Source organism: Meleagris gallopavo, chromosome 14 (assembly GCF_905368555.1).
Source record: "Meleagris gallopavo chromosome 14, MGAL_WU_HG_1.1, whole genome shotgun sequence".
In the NCBI taxonomy this organism is placed as follows: domain Eukaryota; kingdom Metazoa; phylum Chordata; class Aves; order Galliformes; family Phasianidae; genus Meleagris; species Meleagris gallopavo.
This window is the reverse complement of record NC_139417.1, coordinates 10285346-10310006: the sequence shown is the minus strand read 5'-3', so window position 1 is coordinate 10310006 and position 24661 is coordinate 10285346. Positions and strand designations below refer to the sequence as shown.

Genomic DNA, 24661 nt, shown 5'->3' with positions numbered 1-24661 from the left:
GATGAGTGAAGAGCAAGCCAGCAAACACAAGCAAGTCTGAAAAGCCTCCTTCAAGCAAAACATCGCTTCCAGGGCATACTTGAAAACACTTGCATTTTTTTTTTTTTCCCCTTCAATGGAAGTCTATTTAATCCTCCAGCTGGTAAACAACCTAAGCTTTGGTGCACAACGAGCTTGGGAAAGAAAGCTCCTGCTCAGTAGAACTTGAGTTTGTTGGCCTGTAGGAAGGCTCAACAGGGGAAGAGGCTCCTCTTTTATGGGGAAGGGTTCTCTGTGTTTGTATAGGTACCACGTACACACACACATAAACACACACAAATCAAGTATCACACTCCTATACAAATATAACCACACTATGAACAGTATAGTACAATCATGTCTGCTATTTAATTATTCTGGTAACAAATTTTATACACATACTTATTACATATTGTCCATGTATTAACATATAAATATCACAATTATTTGAAATAATTCTATTATACATTATAAAAGAATTGTTATTTACACTGTATACGTGTGCATGCACACAAACATGTATAAAAGTGATGCTGTTCTTTATTTTTGCATCCCTGGGGCTCTGAGAGCTCCATAGCAGCTCCCAAGCCTCACACCAAACCCCACTGCCCTGTCTAAGCTGTGACTCAGAGGTCTAAATAGTGCTTCCTGGTTCTTAGTTTTTAATTATTAATTTTTAATAGGCACTTGATGGGGGAGTTGCAGAAGGAGGGTTCAAAGAGAGTTTGCAAGGTTGTTCCTTGCCTGAGGCCAAGCCGTGTGTGATTATCACAGCTCACTTGATTTACTCTGTTAGTCTTTGGGCTCCCACTGCTGGGGTGACCTTGGCAGCATGGCCCACGGCTTGTCCTGCCCTGCCCTGGTGCAGAAACAACAAGGATTACACTCCCAGCCCTAGATTGAGAAGAGGTAGAGAACCACAGAATCATTAAGGCTGGAAAAGACCACTAAGATCACCGAGTTCAACCCCAACCCACCCCCACCATGCCCACTGACCACAACAGTACTCAGTGCCACATCGCTGTGGTTCTGTAACACCTCCAGGGATGGTGACTCCAGCACTCCCTGGGCAGCCCGTGCCATTGCATCACCACTCTGTCAGAGAAGACAATGTTCCAAAGATCCAACCTGAGCCTGCTCTGGGGCAGCTTAAGGCCATGACCTCTCATCCAATCACCTTGATAATTTCTCATCTGGCAAGAAGAAGGGATGCAGGAAAACATAATTAAAAATAGAAGCCACTGAAAGAACTGGATTCCAGCACAAATTCCTGCAGGTGTCACACCTGCAGTTATCCCCTCCTGTCACACGGTGTCCTCCTCGCTCCATCACCACCCGCTCCATGCTGCCATTTTCTGTCACTGTCATGCTGTGCTTTGGGGAATGATGTTTAGGCATAAGGAAGGCTGAGGATGTGACATAAATGCACTGGATTTTAACAGTGGGTATATCCAAACACATCAGCCCAAAGACAGCATGTCAGAGAATGCAACAGGTAGGCCGTGGCCCTACGGGGCAAGGCAGGGACTTGCTGGGGATGCTGGGGACACGATGCAGAGGGAAGGAACACCCCAGCCAGCACCAGTCACCATCACATGGACAAAGTCTGGTTGCTGGCTTCCTGGTATCACAGAAGAGCTCTCCCAGCCAGCAGCATACACTTACAGGAGCCAGGCTATATTTGTCCCTGCCTCTCAATGTGCCACCAGCTACCTGCAGAACATAGTATTCAAGAACACAAATCCATCCAAAACTCCATTCCTTTGTGATGCTGACTCCATATGACCAAGAGCTTGTGGTGACTGGAATTACGATTTCTTTTCCAACACCAGGCAGCACTACCAGGGCTTGCAAGACTCCTGAGAACACAGAAGGAATACACTCTGAGCCCAAATGCTGACATTTGCAGCATACATCAGCTGTTTCTGTGCTCCGAGATGCATCTCTAGAAAGGCCATTTCTGCAAGAGCTCCAGCTCTGCGAGAACCACTCAGGCTGCCAGCATCACCAACAATTCTATTTCCTTTTCTTTCTCAATGCTTGCTAAACCCACTCTCCAAACAGCATAACCAAGGGGGGAATGTCAGCAGAAAGGTTCAGATCAGAATCAGAGATCAAAAAAGGTTAAGATGTAACAGCCAAAAGTTGTTAGATGAAAACATGGTATTTTAGAACAGTCTGAGCACACTGGGGTCTTATAAAACCTCCATTGTATTGCACTAATAAGTCAAGTGCTCGCAGCTGGTCCAGTAGACACACTACAGCAAATTCTATTACTGCTGCGTTTATTTACTAAGGCAGCCACCTAGCCAGGGCTGAACAGAAAAGAGTTTTTAAATATGGATTTAAAGAAATAAAGCTCCTAGGACTGGCTTGAACTTAAAACCCCAGGACCGGTTTGTCATTTTCTTTTGTGTTTCCCCCTCCTCCTGTTTCTACTTCAAGGAGTGAATTGTCCGAAGCCAGTCAAGCAAAGGGGAATTTTCCTCTAGGTGTCTCTGTCCCCATTTTTAATTCTCTATTTTTTCTGATGCACATGCATACTCTCTTGCACACACACACACACACCTCCAGCCTTCCCAATGCAACATCACCTTCTCTGCAGGATGCTCTTCCTCCATCCCTTCATGCCAAGTGGGTGTACCTGCACCTGTGTTGGATGTATGGCTTTGCAAAACAATCAATACCTGTTTTTACATAATTAAGAAAAAACAAAAAAACTGAACCTGGATTTATTGGACTTGACAAGAAATCCAGATGCACATACGCACAGATCGATGGTTCTGCTGCTGTCGTTCAGGAGAAATCGCTCTATCTCTGTCACTCATACCAGCTGCACATCTGCTCCTTTCTCCCCGTTCACAGCATTTTGCATCCCAGCTGAGAGCACATGGAAGAAGAGGAACAAAAAGCCCTCCAGGCTCTGTCAGAGCAAAATGCAGCTTACGTTGCCGCCCTCCACAACAATGGAGATGGCACGGGAAGCCAGGATGGAGGGACGAGAAGGCAGGAAGAAGGTGGAAGGAATTTGAATTGAACAAGAAAAACTTACATTATTGCTTTATTTCTGGTCCTATGTAAATCTCTGATAAGCTCCATCCTGCTCCCCAGGCTGACCCCAAACAGCCAAGTGAGGAGGAGAAACACCCGAAAGGATCCTGCCCCAAAAAGGACCCTTCCCAAGACTTGGATCTACAGAGGAATCTCTTAGTCATAAGAAAAACCCCAGTCAAAGCAAGCCTTCAAAGCCAGCAGCTTCCTGTACCCACTGACAAGTATCAAAGTCAAGGGGTGGGAGAGAAAGGAAAGGAGAAACTCCAGCCCCAGTGTTCTGCGGGGTGTTCTCCCTCCAGACTGTGCCTGAACGAGGCACACAAAACAGAATGTAATGGAGAGGGCATGGGGAGAACCGAGAGATGAGCATGGGGTGGGATGAGAGGAGTTGTGGCAAGAGAAGTACCCAGCTCTCCCCACCTCTCTTCCCAGCAACTGCCTCATCGGATGCGGAGGTAAGAAGGGATGGAGTAGTTGAAGAGCAAGTAGTCCATTTTGTATAAATTAAAGAGTCGTCTTTGGTAGAAGGGGCTAATGTCCTGGAAGAATTGGGCCGTCATGTCATCCGTGGTTCTGGTGGTCTTGGACGAGGACGGGAACTTGACACTCGTGTCGGCACCCACAAGCTGGAGGATGTAGTTGGCATCTTCGGCCAAGGTCTCGTACTTGCCCACCACATCGTAGTGGACGATACAGGGGTGGCAGAGCGAGTGCACGCGCTCCCAGTGCTCGTTGAAGGGTTCCTCCCGCTGAGTCCGCGGATCCAGCAGGTAGTAGACAAACTCCTCGAAGCGCACATCATCCCCGCGCTCCAGCGCCTTGTCGCTGGGCTCCTGCCGGTGCCGCCGGATGATCTTGGTCCCGTAGCGCTTGTGGAAGGCCGTGTTGTAGCTGCGGGTGAACTTGTTGCGGTAGGCCGAGACCAGGCGCTCGAATGGCTCCCGCACAAAGATGAACTTGAGGTAGCTGCGCAGGCGGTGGTTGATCTCGGGGATGCTGTATTCAGAGAGAGTGTGCAGGTTGGACGACACGTGGGCCTCGTTGGCAGGGATTTCCAGAGGATCCCGGTACTTGCCCTGCCCCGTCAGGACCATCATCACCCGCTTCCAGTTTGTGCAAGCCACTTTGGGCACGTAGCAGTAGAGAAGCCCATGCGTGTCATCCACCACCAAGTGCCGCAAGTCATCCGGCCGCAGCAGCCGCCGCTTGCGGGTGTAACGGTTGCAGACGTTGCTCAACAGCTCCCTTCGCTGCTGGTGAACCGCCTGCAGCGATGACTGTTCAAACTGTGGAAAAAGAAAGAGACGGTCACTAGTTCACCCATGCCAACGAGGACCTACACACAACTGTTCCCATCACCTTCCCTTTCCTGGTGTTTTTTTTGGAGGGGGCCTTTCGTGGGCTTTTTGGAGACAGTAATCACACTGAGCTCAACTTGCTTTGGTGTATTTAATGCTTGGACCTGCTGGGGGCAAAATTAAGAAAAGAAATCTGATGATGAGCAGGATGAGAAGACAAGCCAAGGGCGTGAGGTAAAACCAGGAGTGCAGAAAGGATCACAAAGTATTTGTTACCACCACCACAGCACTGGCTGAAGCTCCTTCCCTTGTATCAGCCTGGGGACATGCATGGCCTAAACCCCACGGGACAACAATGAAGTCCCTTTGCTAGCACAGGGTCTCACATCTCTCCCTGTGAAGAGGCACTGCCATCTGATGTCAGTGCCTGTGGGCTTGCTGTGGATCTGGAGCCACAGCTCAAGGCAGAAATACAGCCCATGAGTGTGGGCATGCACAAAAACCATCATGGTGTGCTGTGAAGACAGAGGGATAGATGGAGGCAAAGAGCCTTCAGCACAGGCCCTATGGTGCAGACAAAGAACTGGAGGTAGTAGGAATACCCTTCCTGACCCTTTGCCTGAAGGACTTCCTTCTCCACACATGCCACTCCAATGTTTCAGCTCAGGGTGTGGTCTTCCTTAAGGCAAGACAGTTCAGAGATGTCCACAAGTCATCCTTCTTCCCCTCCGATCCTCCCATGATTCCTGCACCATGGCCCAGCAGCTGCTGCGGTGACCTCTCTGGAATCACCCTAGCTGAAATCTCCCTACAGCTGATCTGGGGATGTGACCCTTCCTGTCTTGCTTTTCATCAGAAACTCCAGAATGACACTGTCGCATCTGGGGAAGGAAACCATTTCCAGGAACTCAGAAGGGGAAAGTCCCCTCCTCCTGCTGCCTGCTCCCTCTGCCTTCTCCTCACTGGGACTGGCAGATTTCACACTCAGTGCCAAGGCCAATGTCAGGAACCTCCCAAAAGCCTGATTTTGTCCACAGATGCTAACGGTTTTACCCTCCATTTCTGACCCCACAGAGCTGTTGCTCCAGTGCAGTGCAATGACCCCTGTGTCGCAAGACAACAGCGGCTTCCACTTTAGGCCATGCAGATAGCCTAGCTGGAAACGCAAAGTTCCATACTTGTCCCCGCAGCCTGTGGGTCCCTCTGGCATCCAAAACAAGATGAAGGGCAAGAACAGGCCACCTCCTCAATCCCTGCATCCTTACTGCAGGCAGCTGGCATGGCTTATGCATGCCAAAGGATGCTTGTGGCAAGCTTCAGCCGCACCCTCTCTTCTCCTGGAGGCCTGGATGGGGTTTTGGGTGGCCACCAGAACATGAGAGAGGCAGCACTGGGGAGGTGGGATGCTCAAACAAACTGCTCACACCATTCAGCAGTCCTCACCTTTGGAGTGGGACTAACACCTGGGCAAAAACCTCCTCCTGCAAAGCCGACACATCCTACGTGCTACCAAGAGATGTTGACATTGTTGGCAACCTGGATATGAGGAACATTGAATCTAAGCAGGTGGTGATCATACATGAAGAGGCGCTTTCATGGTACACCATACTACTGAGCCAAACTTTCTGGTAGAAATTTCTCTTGCTAGGTTTTGTTTGGAGGCTGCCCTCCATTTTTTTTAGATTGGAAACACTTTTTGAAAGTGCTAAAAAAAACCCAAGCATTTTAACAGCGTGGTTTTTTTCAGGTGTTTTTCCCTGCACTCACATAATTTAAAACTATAGGAATGGAAAGACAGACAGAAAGACAGACAGACACTGTCTGCAGGCATGGCAACAAATAAATGTGACTACTTTTCAAGAGCTGCCCATTGGAATAAGTGCATGTCTTTCAGTTATTTCAGAGCAAAATTGCTCCCTTCATTTCCTTCCCTTCTAAAAGCCAGAGAAATTAAGCATCACTTTTAAGGAAACAACACCGGGACATTCCAGCAGGATTAGGGTATGCAGGCATCATGGCTAAGGAAGTCCACATTAGCCATTTTTCCCAAAGCAAATGTAATTCGGCTGCTTACAGACATGAAAGCACCACCCTAGTTTGGAACACCAGTGTCAAGCATGGGGAAGGATCTGGCTGCAACAGTCACACGTGGGCAGGGACCTACCAAGGCCCCATACCTCAGTGGGTACAGGCAAGATGATAGAGAGAACTGAAGCGACCCAGGATTATAAATGCTTCATGGCCAACAGCAACTCTATATACATACATAAATACATACATACTCTATATGCATAGAGATACTTGGAAGGAACCCACAAAGACCATATCAGAAGTTTTGATCAACAATTACCCCCCAAAACAGTGTGGTCTTTTCTTCTGGACACAGCTAGAGGTTTCGGTGTGGGACACTGGGCTGACTGGTGCCACATGTTTTGGAGGGGTCAAAGACAGGGTCATCCCACTTCCCCCTTCACCCCAACTCCCTCACCCCATCCCCTCACCTGATCGCTCTCATACAGGGCCTGGAGTGGGCTGCGACCAGCCTTCCCCTGCCAGGTTGTCCTCATAGCCCCGTCTTCCGCAGCTGCAAAGGGAGAGAAAACAAAAATCAGAGGGGTTGGGGGCTGCCTCCCTCACCCTCTCTGGTGATGCCCAAACTGGTGGTAGGAGCCACATGGAGATGTGGTGATGTCCCCAAAGAGAGGTGATCCCAAGTGGCTCTAGAGAAAGATGCTCAGCTATGGAGGGAGATTTATTTTTTTTTTCCCCCCACCATAGATGGTGTTTTTCCATTGTCATTTCTACCTTTCACCTGTTCTCAAATGCTATCAACATGTTAAGTAGACTGTAGACTCTTCACAGGCTGGGTTTTAGTCAAAAGAAATGACTGATTTATACGAAATAATTAAAAACCACAGCCACCGGCACAAAATTTCAGTGGTATGGGACTTCTCAATGAAAATAATGGTTGTTCCTCCCCCTTATTTTTTCAATAAAATATACAGTTAGGATGCAAAGGGTCTAGATATCCTTTAAACACATGAAAGGCCATATAGAAAGAACAGCTTGTTCTGATTTCAAGAGCACTTGAGAGCAGTGGGATCCATGTCCACGTAGCAACCTACAGGCAGAGCCAGGCATCACTCACATCGCTTCTGTTAACACGAAAGTTTCTAACACCGAGGCTTTTTGCTTCCAAATTCTGTCTTGTTTTTCACATGCTTACATTTTGCCTACATGAAAACTGCTCCAAAGCACAAAGCCACCCAGTATAAGCTCAGCGTCACTCCTTCAGGCTGTAATTAGGGGAAATGTCTGGCTGAACTCACACGATTTCATCACCAGCACGCTTGACACGGGAAAGAATGCTTCTTGTGGCACCACAGGTCACAACATGACTCAGTGAGGAACTGTTCCTTCCTCACTGCCTTGTACCAGTTACCCCACAGGAGGGGGAAACGGCCTCAGTGCTAACGAGAAACAGGCGGAGGACCCAACACTCACAGCCCGGGCTGGGGGCACTGAACCCAGCAAATCCCATTTCATATTTTCCAGCTCAGCTTCCTGTAAGTTGAAAGGAATGGGATTGAATTTGCTGCCTGTATCTCCCAGCTGTGAGCAAAGAGCACTGAACTCAAGTGGGTTAGAGTTAACAGTGTGGGCACTGCATGCGCTGCTCCTATCTTTAGCAAAGGCATTGTGGAGGCGTTTGTTTTCAAGGATACCTTGTGCATCATCCAAAACTTTTCTGACAAGGGACATAAACAAGCCCAGGGTGACCTGAAGCTGCTACAGATGAGCACAACTCACATCAGCACAGCTCAGAGCAGTGTGGGCTTGCGTTCCTCACCCAGCTCAAAATCTCAGTTTGAACACAAAACCTCTCTTACCCATTCTGACCACCTTGTCATCCAAGGTCATCCACTCAATAAGCAGGCAACAGCCCACCTTAAGAAAACTGAGCCTCAGTGATCTACAGCAGGCTGAACTGCACAGCTAGAGAGGAAACCAAACACACAGGGGAAAGGCTTGTCTTCATCTGTGCCTGTCTCTTCCATTAGGTCTGGGACGCAGCCTGGACAGCAAGAGGCAGTTCATGGAAATGGAGTTCCTCATCCCCTGTACCATCTGTTACTCATCTCTGGGATGCTCCTGGGACTCCAAGAAGTTTGGGAAGGCCAAGGAATACTGATATATATGACAGTGTCTAGGAGGGAGTATCGTCAGAGCAAACTAATGGTTTGTGCTGCATTTTGGCACCAGGGCCCTGAGTACATCAGGATCTTCCATCACAAGGGAACTGCCAAGATCTCTGCATGCTGCCTGTCCTCCTGACTTCATAGCTTGTTACCGAGGCTCCTGGATTCCACCACAGGCATTGGTAATCCACAGAAATTTAGCACTGCTGTAATTGCATCCGTAAGCAGAGATGTCAGTTAGCCAAAGCATATCCCATTTCTGAAGGGGACAGAATGTCAACCCCCAGCAACCACCGGATCACCATTTATGTACAAAGACAGTATACATCCCTCATCCGAATCCAAAATGCTTTTCACTGAGACAGGCAGAAAGAAGTATTACATTTGTCCTTTGCAACTTCCAAGTATGAAGCAAGAAGGTAGCATGGACAGAGCATCAAATTCCATGCTAAAGCAGTCACACTGATCAGAAACCATGGAATGAGAAGAGGCTGAAAAGGAGCTCATTTTGGAGCCTCCTGTACTTTTAAGTCTTTCTTCTGGAGCTTGGAAAGACAACAGTCTCCCTCACTCTCTCCCCTGCAGCCCAGATTTTTGTGCAAGCCCATCAAAACCAAAGCCATTCTCTTGCAGTGGTGTGGCATCAATAACACAGCAGGATCTGGGCTTTATATGACTTGCCAGTTTTCTTTGGAAAAAGGAATGGATTTGAAAGCTGTGACTATTTAGGTGCACTAGCTGATTATGAAGGCATATCATGTGTGAGCTGAGCAGAAACTGGAATGTGCCCATCCCAGCCTTCTGGAAGCACTAGGGAAGGAATTCGCTCTTTTGGCTGCAGAGACTTTTAATTACAGAGGAAGGTTCTCAGTGTCCACAGCAGCAAATCCAGTGCCTGAATTTAAGATTGTGGCTGGGAGACAGGATTCAGGCAGTGACGAGCCCGTCAGTCTGACATCAGCATTACCAAGGCTAAAGGAAAGAGTCTGATGAAAAGAAAGCGGTTAAAAATGGGGGTGCAGAACTGGAAAGGGGAATAAAACATAGCCTGGCAGTTACTGAGTGCAGCTCATACCCATGCAACCCGAAGTATCAATAACATAAGCAGTTTCTGCAGATTGAGCATACGTGGCAGATAGTCACCCAGATATATGTACAGCACGAGGTACAGCTCACTACAGGAAATACGTACTTCAAAACAGAGAAGAAGTTGAAAAGGGGAACTGTAAGGGATAAAGCAGCTGGAAGGCAAGCAATGCTTGAAGGGGAAATGTTGGGCAGGAGTTGGATTTCTAGCATCACATCTCCTAGATCACTTCTGGGTTCAATACTCCAGGAACAGTTTTGGCATAAAAGCAAAATGTTACCAATGACAGATAAAGCACTGAGAAAGTCTGCCATGGCAGGAGAAGACTGAAACACCAAGCAGGAAAATGGAAGCTTTGTCCTGGACCAGGGAAGTGAGAAATAAAGCAGAATTTAATTTTGCAGTGCTGGAATTTAGCAGTTTCTGCTACTTTGCTGCTGGAAGTGGCAGGAGGTCCCAGATACGTTAGTTCAGAGCTATCAGTTGCCAGTGCAACAGTGATAGAAAAGGCAAACAGTGCCCTGGAAGACATCATAGGAGCAAAAAAAAAAAAGAAAAAAAACACTAACGTCATTATCCACAGCATAACAGTCTTCACTTGTAACACCGATAGCTCTGCCCTCGGTGGCCCATGGCAGCTCCAGAGCACAGAAAAGGGCAGTGAGGTGAGCAGGCTGTCCCCAAAGTGGGATGGGATGTTCCAGCTAGGGGGAATGGAACGTGCTTCAGGGATGGGGCACTCACTCCAGAGCCAAATTCCAGAATTAAGGGGAGGTTTGGAAACCCCAGATAGGTGAGATTCCAACTGCAAAGAATCCCAGTTCCTTCTGGGGTGAGTCTTCGGGGATTTGGAAGGCTGGGTCCTTGAGCTACAAAGAGTCCAATGGTCCACTTGTGGTATCCAATCAAAAATAGTGGTGTCCAGCCCAGAAGAGCAAGTACACCTGCTGGCAGGTGAATGTGCACCCAAAGAGTTAAAGAGTTACTCCTGACCCCACTGCTATCGCCTCGCTCTACCGCACAGCAGCAGATTCACTTCCTGTTGTGTCTGCACAAAACCTAAAAAAGGAGAAAAAATAATCGTGATGCCTGGTCACCCAAAATGATGGGTCTGTGTGTTAATTACAGCATGCAGCTCCCCACGGGGGAGTGAGAAAGGCATGGGCAGTCCTTTTTGTAAAACGGGGAAACAACATATAGAGATCTGCAGTTTCAAGGGACCAGCTTAGAAACACTTGCTTAAAGTCGTGGCATTGGCTACTGGAACAGCCAGAAATTAGGGCCTGGGTCTCTATGGCTGCAGGTGGCTGCAGCAATGAGCTTCTCCAGGCTTTGCTGTTTCTGATTCCTCAATGGTACCCAACATGATATGCGACCAATGGCCAACACAACTCTGCTCCTTGGAGATAGGCTCCTTGCTATTCGAGTGGCTGCATCCAGGAGACACAGATAAGGACCCCATCACCTGATTTAAGAGAGGATACTGAGACTGCTTCATTCAAAGCCAAACCCTAGCTGCAGTCACTGACTGCTGAATCGGTCCAATTTTCGGTTTTAGCATCCAAGAGGAAAAAATAAAAAAGAAAAGAGAGAAAGTGAAAACAGAGCTTGTTATCCACAGAAGTCCAGCAGTCTGAGCTCAGTTTTCCCTCCCAGTCTGATAGCGAAGCCTGAGACATGCAGCCTGGCTGGACACCTCGACTGTCTGAGGATGGACCAGAGCACTGAGGCCAAAAGATCGCATGCGGGAGCAGCCGTTGAGACCTGGGCAGTGGCCCACGGTCTATGTGAATGGCCTTGGCTGGAAGGAGCAGAGCTACTGGAGCCAACAGAGCTGGTTGGAAAGAAGCTTAGTTCTAGGAAGCTCTGGCTTTTATACTTGGGCTTGCACTGATGGAGAAAACATTTGCTCAATTTCCACCTAAGAACAAAGGATGATTGTTGGGATTTTTTTTTTTTTTTTTAATAAACGTGATCTCAAACACCAAAATCCCAAGTAATAACTCTAGACCTACCGAGCTGATGACCCCAAAGGCAGAGACCACTGTTTGATGGAGACAAAGACCATGGGAATACGCCTTTCTTTGCTTTTGTACTTGCTGCATTCAGCTGCAAAGCGCAGCAGTTCTGGCACTGACATCCTTATCCACCTTCAGAGTTAAGGGAACACCTCTGGGAATGAATGTTCCAGTTGTCATTCTCACAGGAAAGTTTTAGAACACAATATTTTTGTTTCAGCAAAGAGACTGAATCCAACCTGTGACCACTCAGATTTACTGCATCTAAAAAGCTGGAAATACAGTCAACAGAGACTGAATTAAAACACTAGACAAGGAAGGAAAAAAAAAAAGTCTAACAGAGCCATGTGTTTGACTTGCTCAAATGCACCCGTCAGCGTTGTCAATTCAGACCAATCTCTTCTGTTGGGCAGTTGCAAGTGAAAAGAGAAGGTCAACACTGTGGTCTAACGGCATCCCTCCATGTCTCCAGCTACACCACAACCTCCAGGCACTAAGCATGGGTCCAGTGGTCTGTCTGAAACCACCACCATCACCTTACAGCTCTCAGGCTCAGGAACTGTCTCCAGGTGCCCTGGTTTCAGGCCATACAACCTTGGCTCTATTTTCAAGCTGCCACCCGTGCCTGGCAGCGTACCTCTCTGCAGAACATACCTCAATATGAACATCATCATCTTCTGCCCCAAAAGTACACCCTGCTGTAATCCCAAAAGCCAAATGCAGGCACTCACACAACAAACTCAAGCCAAAGATGGGCTCTCCATAGCACATAATGGCTGCTAGAGTTGTGTCAGCAAGGGCAGCCCTCCTGGGACCACTTTCTGTGGGAGGAGCTGAAGACACCCCAAGCAGAGGGTCCTGACTTAAAGCTGTTTTGTTCAGCAGAAATTAAACCAAGTGTCCTGAACTTGGCTGGATCAGATAGAACAGAGTCCCAGCAGCAGAGGGATACTTGAAAGCTTAGCTAACCTTTTTCCAGCACTACACACTTCATACCATTCCTCCTAGCCTTTTTGAAACATACAAACCAAATAATTAACCCCCTGCACCCCTCACCTCCCAGAAACCCCTCCCTTAGAAACTGCATGGGGGCTGCAGGGAGACTCCTTGCAAGGACGCTATCCATACAGCTGAGGGGAAAACCACAAACAGAAGTAGCTCAGAGGCAGCATGGAGCAGGATAATAGGGGATGTGCCTGTGAGAAGGTTCACACAGAGAACAACAGCTCACGTACAACCAGTACAATGAGCTGCAGCAGTCAGGTTGGGTGACAGAGGTCCTAGCAGCCTCTGTTACCCTCCTCTCTCAATGTCTTCCCCTGGTAAGGAGATGGAAGGAGGTGCTAGGAGCAGTCCAGCCAGCTCTAGTCTCCAGGATTTACTACTGCAGCCCCAGCTGGGAGCTGGCATTTCCTTGGCACTAATGACAGCCTCCCTTCAGCCAAGAAACACACTGTCAAGCATTTTACATGGGATAATTCAACAGACAGCACCGCCTTTAAAAGGAAAAATCACTCACTGTTCTAGAGATGAGACCTGCTGCTGGAAGGCATCTGTCCAGGGACAAGAGAGGTGCCACCTCCAGGCAATGTTAACTCAGGACATGCAGGAAGGCCCTATATGATACTCTGTGGAAAGGGATGGGGAGAGCCAGGCATGGTGGTGAGCACATGTCCTGCTTCTGTTCCAGCCAGACAGGGAAGTGCCGAGCCTGCCAGCAGCAGCAGTGAGGAGAACATCTGGGGTGGAATCACAAGGCCCCAGAGAGCTGACGTGGGCCCTAACTCCACACACACCTGCCCCAACCTGTGCCTGTGATCCCAGATGTCTGAAGCCGCCCTCTGCTGTCTGGGACCCAGTGCTCATGGGCAAACTGCCACCAGCACTAAGTGCCACCAAACATCAGTTTTCTCTGTCTGGAGCCAGCTCCATGCAGACATGTTGACTTTGATAGGAAAATGCCTCAGCTCAACCTCCAAAACACAGTAGCAACCTCAATATGGGAGGCATTGCCCTGTGCCAAGGAGAGATAAGCACGTGTCTCCTCAACAGCCTCACAGCCTCCTGGTGACCATCCCTCATCACCTCTGTCCTTCATCAGAAGTGTTTTCCTCCCTTGATCTCTGCTCTCCTGCACATATTCCTTTTCCCTTATTGTTTCTGAAAGCACTTTTCCTCCTTTTCTCACCTTGGACCATCACCACATCACCAGCTGTACCCAGGGACTGAAGCTGGCATAACTGGCACTTGGCTGCGTGGCTCTCTTCTCTTTGGAGACACGGATGTCTCAAGCTATGATCCTCAAGGAAGGATTCCTTATTCCAATTTAGCCAACTTGAGTCAAGGAGCAGCCAGAGAAATGCTAATCAAGAGAAGGAAAAAAGATGATAGCAATAGGATTAGCTCACAATAGATCACGCAGAGAGGAAAAGAAACAATCCAGCTGCTTCACCCAACCTGCCAAATGCTGCAGTGTCATCAGCAGGGCTCAGAGCAGGACCAGAGCCAACAGTGGCTGGTCTGGACACTCTGTCCTGTTCAGAGGTTCCTCCCAACCACGTGTCTCCTTGGTGGCTACAGGAGGTCACCTGGCAGCAGGCCGAGGCAGATGTCAGCCAGGTGCAATAGGAGGATCACAGGCATTTGAAGCAGGGGGTGTACTTCCCTGGGGCAACATGCCTAGCTCTCTGCTATCACAAGGAATGCAACTGACATCTTGATAAGAAACACAAAATTATCAGCTTCTAGGACGAACACGGCCTCTGTGCAGAAGCACTATGCAACCCCCTTGTTTCAAATGGTTAATTTCTCCTACACGTCAAGCTAGAAGCTTCCAAGAGCAGTTTCCCTTCCCCATTCATTATGCCTGCTTCTCTCCTGGCCCCAGCTTGCTGTGCACATGTCTGATGCAAGCCCGAACTGCCAGCTTTGCCATTCCTTGTCAATAAAGCCCTTTTCCAGACCACTGCTCAGCAGGAACTGGAGCAGCAAGGCACATGTTGGCAGTGCCAAGGCAGAGACAGATCCCTGCCACGACGTGCAGGGGATAGGGTGCAGGGTGGCCTGGGCCAGGCTGGACTTGCTCAAAACCTGCCTGCAGCTTGGTCTGATCTGGGCAGACATGGTTTGTGCCCTCTGCACACAGGTTTCTGATATGCACACAAGGAAAAAAAAAAAATGCAGCTAAGGTCACATGGCTCAGCAGCTTTCCTGCTGAATGTGTTTCAACACGGCCTGTCAGCTCCGTGCATCTGGAATTGATGAAAAAATCTACGAGTAGATCTCAGAAAAAATGCACACTCAGCAAATGCTTCTATGGCAGCATCTTGGATGTGGCCACTGCTCTGCTTAGTGCCTGTGTCCTGGGAGTGCCATTCAAAATGACAGTGGCACACGGAGCTGTGAAAGTCACTGCCACAAGGTATGGAGAAAGATGCACATGCAGAAGAGATACATAAGTTTGCAGAGCAGGAGAGGAGCTCATTACAGGCTGCTGGAGGCCAGGGAGAGGCAACTCCAGAGCAGAACTTCTGTGATAAGAAGCTCCTTGCGCCTACCTCTGCTGCATTTAGATGTGAGCATTGCCTGAGGCAACTAAAGAGCCAGGAAAGGATGCAGCATTTCCAGCATCACTGCAGCACTGAGATGCAACTGGTCATCACCACTGGCAGCAACCCGTCTGAGGGGCTGGAGGGTCTGCCTTCCCACTGCAAGGCAAACCCTGCAAATGGGTGTTCTGGAGACACCTCTTTCCTTTTTGAGGGGAGACCAACAGGATTCTTGCACCAGCAGCAACTATTCACGGGCAACTGAAGCAAAGCTCTCCCCACCCCCAAGCCAGGCCAGCCTTCCTTCAGCCTCACAGTGCCTACATGTGCCGGCCCTATTAAGCTAAAGGGAAATCAATCTGTTCAGTGCTGCCAGGAGTAAGCTTGGAAAAGACCCAGCTGTGAATATACTACCACAGCAGCGTAGCCAAAAGGAATGGCCCAGCTCTGCAGATGTTTGCAGGATGCAACTTGCCACCTTCCCGTGCTAAAGAGAAACGTGACCGTGCAAATCCACTCCCCAGGACCAGGGGAAGGGCAGAGCCACACACTTGTAAAGAATCATGACAGGATCAGGGATGGGGAACTGCTGAGGAGCTTCTGACCTCCAATTAGTTTGTGCTAATTTTTCAGGTCCCTGCCTTGAAGGAAGTGCTCTGAGCCCCAGAGATACCCACATCCAGCAGCTCTAAACAAACAGCACCTTTGAACCTCATGTCAACATTGCCCTCCTTCCTGAGAGGTCAGCAATTCATGACAGTAGAGCAACATCTGGCACAGAGCAAGGCTGGATCAGGTTTCACATCAGCAATGAGACTGCAAATTTCCATGGAGAAATGAGAGAGCTGCCCCATGAGCAGTTCCAAGGGACAGCCCCAGCCCTGGACAACGTCCCACTGCAAAAAGACTGAGAGTAGCCAGGAGCTGCTTGTCAAGCAGCACTTCCCCAGAGAAGGATAAGCTATGAGCAACGTGGTGACAAGAGGACTTGCGGGTGGGCTGTCCCTCCATATGATGCGGGATAGGATGGGACCTATGGGCATGATGTGCAGCTCCCAGATTTTCAGCACATCTCCATGCACATGCACCATGGGAGAGCTGCCAGGAGCTGCCCAAGGGGCTGAGACTCAGCTAGAGCTGAACCACCTTCAAATGGGGCATTTTGGGGAGAAAGCAGCATCAAGTCCAGCTGGACGATGCTCCAAGTGACTCTCAGCAAATTAAGTTCCATTCTGAACATGAGCACAGATGCCAGCACCCATGCTCAGCCATGGCTCGTATACATGGCTGATGTATATGGTCCCATAAAACACTCATTCCAGCATGACACCCATTTTGGGAGCAGGGCAGCCTGCAGCATTTCCCAGCTGCAGAAACAACTCCACAAGGTGACAACACACAGGGCTTGGTGATGGCCATCAGCGCCACAGGAACACTGAGAACATTTCTGCTCTGCAGCCTCAGTGCGTTGGGGGATGGTAACTCACAAAGCAGTGGGAAAGCAGGGGGAAGAGGAAGGCAAATGCGGTCTGAAGGAGCAAGGCTGGGCTCTCCATGCTGGTGGGAACGGCTGCAGAGCTGCAGGGGTAGGAAGCTCTTTCCACTGCATGGGGAAGGACTGCAGACACTGAACCCCTCATTCACCTCCTCAAAAACAGGCCCTGGGCCATCTTAAATACTGATACTGAATGGTGACTTCCACCTCAGCACAGAGCTGTTGAAGGATGTGGGTTGTGTGGCCAATGCTTTACTGTAGAGGGAAAAGGTAACAAGCCACCTTCACTGCAGATGTAGCTGCTGAACTCAGCGTATCAGACTTCCTGAAGGATGAGAGACCTTCCTATCTTTTGCAGAGTGAGAAACTGCTTTCTATTCCCAAGAAATACCAACTCCTGGCCCTTCCCAGCCAAATTCCCATCAGACCCTGCCCAAAACTTTACAACCATTTTATCTTAGCCAAACATGAAAAGCTCTGGGGCTTGATGAGGAAAGCAGGATCAGACAGCACAACCTACTTGTTCCCTTGCCCAGCTGCAGCTATTTCCCACTTCCATGCCTTATAGCTTGGGGAAGGTTCTGAGGCAGGAATCTTCAGGAAGCTGCCCCAGGAAGGGCTGCTGCAAGAGGCCTGATAAAAATAAAACCTAAGTGGGAGAGTTGTTTCCCCAGCACTGACCAGTCCCCCAGCAAACTGGCATACAGATGCTGGTATCTGCTGCGTGTCTGCACAAGGCAGTGTGGTGTGTTTGTTCTTTTTGCAATCCCTGTCCTGTCTGCGAGGTTCAAACAGCACCAGCTTTGGAAAGCACTCTTCGGGGCAATGCAGGGCTCTGGAGGGTCAGCCCAGTCAGAGGAGAGCAGAAATACTGAGGCTGTTGGATGGTGTGGGAATAGGTTCACCTGGCTACAAGGCTTCCTTGGTTTGGGGACCATCTCGATGGCTACTGAAAGACACTGTGCCACCTCCTGCAAAGTTTTTGGCACCAGGAAAGATTGGACATCACTTCTGCACAGGGCTTGAATCACACAAAGCCAATTCTCACAGTGTGTCCTTTGGCTCCCCTTCCCTTCCCTGTTCTAACACAGGCTGCGTGCACTCTGAGCATCACGCTCTCCTTCCAACACAATAAACACAGCATTAGCTCTGCTCCCTGGCTCATTAAAACTGAGAGGAACAAAACTAAAGCATGTGCTGCCATGCTACTTCCTACATTCGGGAGTCCCCAGGAAAAACATGCATGAAGAGGAGTGTGGCTCCCAGGGATACGGAGCCACTCTTTATACCCACCATTGCCCATGTCAGGCTTTGATTCTGGCTTCCCAGGTAGGGAAGATGAGATGTTCCCTCTCTCCCAGACATCTAACACTCTTTATCTGCCTTTTAACAAGGGAAAATTTGGGCATTTGCCCAGCTATGCCTTAAAGCCTGGATGTGAAACACCCCTGGCTTGGCCTCACAGAGGTATTTGGGGAGTAAAACTCTTCTTTAGGTTCTCAGTTCCGAGGGAGAGTAATGGGAGCTAAGCACCTAATGCCTTTGTAGTTTGCTGGCTTCTAGCAAGTCCTAGGAAAGGCAGCTGTGTTTGCACTGGGATTAAGATGGAGGCCTTGTAGTGCTCTCTATTCAGATGCTGGTGGGAAGCAGCCACCAAGAATGAAAATCCAGCATCTAACAGTTCCCAGCACCTCAGAGCCCTTTTTGCAGTATAAATTTGAGCTTTGGGTCTCTGGGAGTGGGATCAAAGAGGAAAGTACAGGTGCAGAGTGCTCCCAAGGAGCAGCAGTGGGGCCAAGACATTGTGGGATGCGGGACAGCAAAGAGTCATCGAGATGTAAATCTCTCCTGCATGCACAGAGTTAACTCCCAGCATACCGAGCCCCCTTTTTCTCCCTCCCAAACCTCTTACACATATCAGAGATTCTCAGGAAACTGTACAGAGCCAAGAAAGACAAGAAAAAGCATTCCTCATTCAAGGCCTGGCCCTCAGGAACAGATGGGCTTCATTACCACTCTGCTTTCAGCACTGCACCGAGCTGACTGTTCCACCACGAGGGGTCACAGCGATGGCATTTCACATCTCCCAGCATGGCAGCCCTGGGGACCATCCCAGCCCGCGTTACCCAACGCACTGCAGCCACACACAGTGCACTTTGAGCGCTGGGTCTGTGCCAGCTGCCAGGGCACCAGGGCAGCAGCTGCCCCCTGGACTTCACAGCAACCTGAGCCCAGCAGAAGTGCCCCATGACAAAAGCAAACAAAACAAAACACAGCAGAAAAAGCAACACGATCTCAAGGGGCTTCTTCAGTTTCACAGTCCTGCTTATCTGAAGGGCTCTGCGCCTGCTGGGTCAGTGGGGACCTGCCCTTAGCTTTGGCCGTGCCTGAATTTCAGTCTGAAAATATCTCTAAACAATGGGGAGGAACTGAGGTCTAAAATAGGCTCTCTTCTCTCTCTCCCTCTCTCTCTCTCTCTCCGTCTCTCTCTCTCTCTCTCTCTCTCTCTCTCTCTCATCTCTCTCTCTCTCATCTCTCTCTCTTTCTCTCTCTCCACTCTCTCTCTCTCTCTCTCTCTCTCTCTCTCTCTCTCTCTCTCTCTCTCTCTCTCTCACTCTTCCTCTCTCTCTCTCATCCCTCTCTCACTCTCTCTCTCTCCTCTCTCTTTCTCTCTCTCTCTCTCTCTCTCTCTCTCTCTCTCTCTCTCTCTCTCTCCATATATATATATATTTTTTTAGAACAATATCAACAACAACTTCCCTGGTTTGAAAAGATCTGCTGATATCTACATGACTCTGTTCAGGCTAGGTGCATTTGCAGGCTCAGGGATCAGCGCCCTGCAGGACCCCTGCAAATCACCAGCAATCTGTGCCCTGGAGGGATAAATCTGTAGGCACAAGGACAGAGCTGCCTGACAGCTCAAAAGAGCAACTGCTGACCATGGATGCACAGCTCAGAGAACTTGAAAGGCCAGACCTGCAGAGGTCACAAAGCCTGAATGACTTGTGCCATGTGATGGTGGTGTGGCTTCTGGTACTGCCACCACTGTAATACCCCAGTCCTCCTTCTTTGGACTGGCAGAGTGGCATCTGCACACCTGAAACAGAGAGAGGGCTTTGCTGTGTCAGTACCCAGAGAAAACCCAACTGGTTGGTGCGGATGAGCAGATCTGATGGAGCCCTGCTGCTTCCCAGCTCCCAGACCTTTCCAGTTCCTCATCTAACAGTTGGGGTGGTGTCATGGCCTTGGTGCTACTACAGTCCTGGTTCAGGTATCATGAGTCAGCTCAGAGACTAACTGTGACCTGCAAAGCCCCATAGAAATCCCACAGCTCACGCTGATGGCAGGATGTGAAAGAACGAGTGCAGCAGCCAGCTACATGCAAGTGCTGCTAGAAAGACAAAAGGAATAACAGCTGGATTCTGCAGCTGGACAGAACCAAAGAGAAAGCAGCATTTAGAGCTGGAGTGTTTTTCCTTCTTTATTACTGGAGATGGTGATTTAGCACTGGAAGAAGCTAGAACAGCAGGAGTATCCCCCACCCCCAGGCTGCTGCTTTGCAAAGTTTGTCTGCTATGTTCCCCATCACATCCAACATGTAGAAGGCATGGACTTAGCAGAGCAAAGATTGGGTAAGAACAGGAGGGCTGGTGCTTTTGTGAAGAGTTTCTGGATCAGACTGATCAATCTCATTTTCCCTCCTTGCCTCAGGCACAGAAAGGTGCCCCTTCTTCCAAGCACTCCTAGGATTGTTCCCTGAGCTGCAAGAGGACTTAATTTCTTAAGGAACACCAGTTAAAGGAGATGAAAGCCTTGAGACGATGAAGGTTGTCTAAAATGCTTCACATCAATCAGCTCACATCAGGAAACATTATTTTGGAATGGAGAAGCTGCTTAGTAACTGCTCAGGAGACTGCAAGTTCATGCACACCTGCCTCCACCTTTCCATATGCCACTCACCTCCCTCACACCTTTTTTTCCCCATATTTCTCTACCCAGCATCCATACCAGCACTGTCATGCCACGCTGCTGCTAAAATCAGCATAATTCCTGAGACCAGCAATGGCCAACCTTTTGATGCAGACAAGGATCGGCAGCCTCCAGCATTTACCACCACATCAGTCTAGACATGCTGCAACCAGGGTCAGATGAGACAATGATCAGAGATCCCCAGGGTGCGTTACCACCTTCCCTAAGCAGAAAAAGTGCAATGTGCTGTGCTGTCCCTGAAGGAGACAGCAAAAGCTCTGAGAGGGATGGTTCTTAGGCCAGGTGGGGTCTCCGGGATGGCCATGCTCTGACACCAGCACACCAAGCCCCTCCAAGGGACTACACTGCTCCATGATGGGACTGCATGAGGTCCAGGTGCAGCAGGACCTGGCGATGCTCTGGTCAAACCCCATGACTGTCCACTGCAGCTGTGTTTGCAAACTCCACTTGACACCACACTCAGCACCAGCTTAATCGCTTCCTTTGGTGCAGATATTCTGCCCTCGGTCATATCTGTGAGTCTGCTCATCCCTGACCCAAAGGAAACATCAGCAGACCACGTGCTGCCTCCAGCAGCAGGGACAGCAGGGACTCTGCTACTGCCTTCACCACAAGTGCCTCCCTGCCCCAAAATAACAAGCTTTGTGGCTGTTTGGGAGCAAAGTTACTTCAGCAAACACTGATGGGTGGGTGCTCCTGGGACAGAACAAGCAAGCCTTTCAGCACAGCCGATTCAGTGCAAAGCTCTCCATGCACACAATGGCATGGATGGAATGAGAAGTGCCAACAGAGGAGTTAATTCCTGCTCCCTGAAAAGAGCCCTTCTCAGACTTAGAGATTTCTCTTAGCTTTGCCCCCCACATTGCACATCCTGTCCTGGTCACAGGATGGGTCAATCTCTATACACAAGGATAGCAAGAATTAATGCACTACACTGAATGTAACGGGCTGCAGGTGAGCCAGGAAAGCAACCTGCTGAATCCTGCAAAGGAAGGAGAAAAGAAACTGATTGCTCCAGAGCAGAACTCAGAGCACTGCTGAATTTTCCAGCATTTTTCTTCATTATTATATAGAAACCAAATGACACCAAGCAACTAGAACTCCGAAAGCCTCAAGGCAACCATCACTTTAGAGATGACATTTTTGCCTGCAAATTGTTTACTTATTACTGTAACTAGTAACTCCTAACATTCAGGTGAACTGCCTCAGTTAGCGTTCCCTTGAGCCAAAAGGAAATGCAGAAATTTTCAGCTTGTGTCTTTTCAGCATTTGGGAATGACCTTTCCTCTGCCAGTGCCAATTTCTCACCAAACTAAAGAGAGAAAATACCATAATTTGAAAAATAACAAAGGACAGAAGTGGCAGAGAAATGAAGGCCGGGTTGTGGGAAGCAGCAGTGAGGTTAGAAAATAAGCAGATTTTAGAGAACACGAATATCCCTTTAAATTCAGCTCTCTGGGAAACTCAAGGGGCTCCCAAGTCTGCAGATGATGCTCAGCTCCCTCACTAACAGCACTGCTGGAGCATCAGACACTGCTGGTATGCACCAGTTTGGGACCCTCAGTCCCATGGCGACCCACAGTACCCCCAAACACAACGCTTGGCCCATAGCAGACAGAAGAGCCCCAAACCCATCAGGAGCTGCCATCACACCTTCTGCCACCTGGTTTGCTCCAACCTGATGGGAACTCTGCTTTGAGATCATGCAAAGAACTAAGAGACGAGCGAGCACAGCAAGTTCTGCTGACGCAGAAGTCTTTTGAAAACCGGAATCCTCAAAGAGCCACATTTTCCAGCCAAATACCGGCAATGAATCCAACATAAAGCACAGTCCCCTCTCTGTTCGGAGCCGTGGGGATGAGAGCTGATTGAGTGCTTCACTTTCTTACAGAACGCTCCCAATATTAAAGTGAGGCAGCACAGATTGTCTCCTTTTAAAAAGTTACCAAGGAATGAAATGCTGAGCGTGGTCCTCTGGGATCACTGAATTCATTTGATAAATCTCATCAGCTATTCTAGAAACAACAAACGCTCGCTGAAACCCAACTCCTCTTCAATCTTATCCAGCAAACAACTTCTCATTTTTAGGGAAAAATACGTTGAAGTGATGGAGCAGCCCCTTTAAAAGGGAGATTTATGAAACCGATACAATCCCACGAAATCGGTCAAACCTCCCTCCTGCATTTCAAGATGTAACTTTAAAGGCCCCACTGATGGATGGCTGCTGTAATCAGAAAACATGAGCGCACTGTTAAAACCCAACATAGGAGCTCACTTCGCCAAAAGAGCAGAAAACAGCCAGGGGAACACACAGCCCTTCCAGAACAAGGCACTCCGTATCTTAGCTCCGAATTACTGAATCACTTCCCAGCGTGGAAGACACATCCAGGAGCACGCGCTGAGCTCGAGCGATCCAGCACTGCTGGCGGCTGCGAACGGGGCGCTTGCGGAGCACAGCGGCTCCGTCCCAACCCCGGCACAGCTCCCACGCCGGGACAGCGAAGCGCTTTAAAACGAGCCGCGCACTTCCCCGCAACGTCCAAGTTTGGGACCCACCTGGGTTGAGGCTGCTCTGGAAGTAGAAGACGCCCAGCAGGAACGAGCCGAAGCAGGCGGCCAGCGCCAGCCGCGGGGCCCGGCTCCTCCGCATCCCTCCGCCGCGGCTCGGCGGCGCCGCGCAGCCCTGCGCCCCGCGGCCCGGGCCCGCCGAGCCCCCGCCGGCCCCGCGCCCCGCCCCGCTCCGCGCCCGCGGCCGCCTCGCCCCGCCGCCGCCGGCAGGAAGTGACAGCCGAGCGGCCCCGCAGCGGGAAGGGGAACGTCGCCCCCCTGCGCCCCGCAGGCAGCGCCATGCGGCCCCGCGGAGCGGAGAGCCGGGGGTCGGGAACGCGCCGCCCGCCCCGCTGCCTCGTGGCTCTGCGGCTTCGCGCCGGGCAGGAAGGAGTTACTGATGTGCTGGCGAGGCTCGGAAGTTTGCTGATGGCTTTTTTCAGCACGTTCCGCGCTTCGTAAGCATCGCAAAGTTACGTGGCCTTAAAACATACTTTTTTTTTTTTTTTTTAAATCCTGCAGACTTCAGCTGAAAGCAGCAATGCTCCCGAGCAGTGCTAACCCAAACAATAAAGTTGTGTAGGACAGGGATTTTCTCCTAATTTTCTCCTTATCTCTGTATGCTTTTAGAAAGCAAGAGTGTACAGGTCTCATACTGCATCCCCTGACCTCCCGGCTCTGTACCTGCCGGCAAAATGAGCTCTGAGCTTCTGAAACAGCAGTAGTGCTGCTGAACCCCCTCTGCAGAGGAGCTGCGCAGAGGCCAGCCTGGAAATGCAGGCTGAGAGTGGGGTTCCCACTGCCAACACTTGATGACTCCTTCCATCCCCTAAAGGCTTTAAGAGGGAGGACAGCTCAAGGAGAGTCGCGGGGAATGACAAAGAACGCACGTGGCAGGCTTTGTTCTACCCTGGTGTAAGGCTAAGCCAGGAGGAGGAGTTCATTCTATGAAGGAATGAGCGGAGCACAAGGGGACACGGTGGGCCGTACCCGTGGGACTGCACAGCTCTGTGCAGTGGGAACCCCTTCCCAGTGCTTTTCAGGAGCTGAGAGGCGCACTCCGTTTTTCACTTTCACGCCTTATGGTATTGAACACTGGAAAACCGGGCCAGAGGACCAAAGTCAATGAACATACCTTCAGCCCAGCTTCCCTAGGCTCAGCAACAGAAACAACATCAACGTGAAGCAGCCAAGCTTCACCCTAGTTATTCGTTCCCTCCAAAGAAAATAAAGTAAAGCATCCCATTCGGAACCCAGGCACTGACCTGCTGAGGGATGTCCGTATATTGCAGCTGCAGGGCCCAGGCCCATCTGTGCTCCTATCCCAGGTGAGATCCACAGGGCTCAGCTGAAGGGAAGCACATCTTTTAGGTGCATGGGGTACCTACTTGGGCTCAGCTGCAGATA

At 49.8% G+C, this 24661-nt stretch overlaps 1 protein-coding gene across 1 annotated transcript; it reads right to left on the bottom strand.

The window, feature by feature from the left end:
* Nucleotides 1-368: 368 nt before the first annotated feature.
* On the bottom strand, nt 369-23660 carry CHST13 (carbohydrate sulfotransferase 13). Its single transcript, XM_085235730.1, has 3 exons — nt 23264-23660; nt 6872-6954; nt 369-4358 (listed from the first exon to the last, which is right to left on the bottom strand). Exons 1-3 carry the CDS (start codon nt 23355-23357, stop codon nt 3513-3515), a joined length of 1023 nt encoding a protein of 340 aa, XP_085091856.1. The 5' UTR covers nt 23358-23660; the 3' UTR covers nt 369-3512.
* Between the last annotated feature and the right edge of the window lie 1001 nt (nt 23661-24661).

What these genes read in the sequence shown, in the direction of transcription:
- CHST13 (XM_085235730.1), bottom strand. Translation starts at nt 23,357, where the DNA reads ATGCGGAGGAGCCGGGCCCCGCGGCTGGCGCTGGCCGCCTGCTTCGGC. An exon ending in CCAGAGCAGCCTCAACCCAG is followed by an intron (nt 6,955 to 23,263) that starts GTGGGTCCCAAA and finishes CTCCCTTTGCAG; the next exon opens with CTGCGGAAGACGGGGCTATG. An exon ending in CCCTGTATGAGAGCGATCAG is followed by an intron (nt 4,359 to 6,871) that starts GTGAGGGGATGG and finishes CTTTTTCCACAG; the next exon opens with TTTGAACAGTCATCGCTGCA.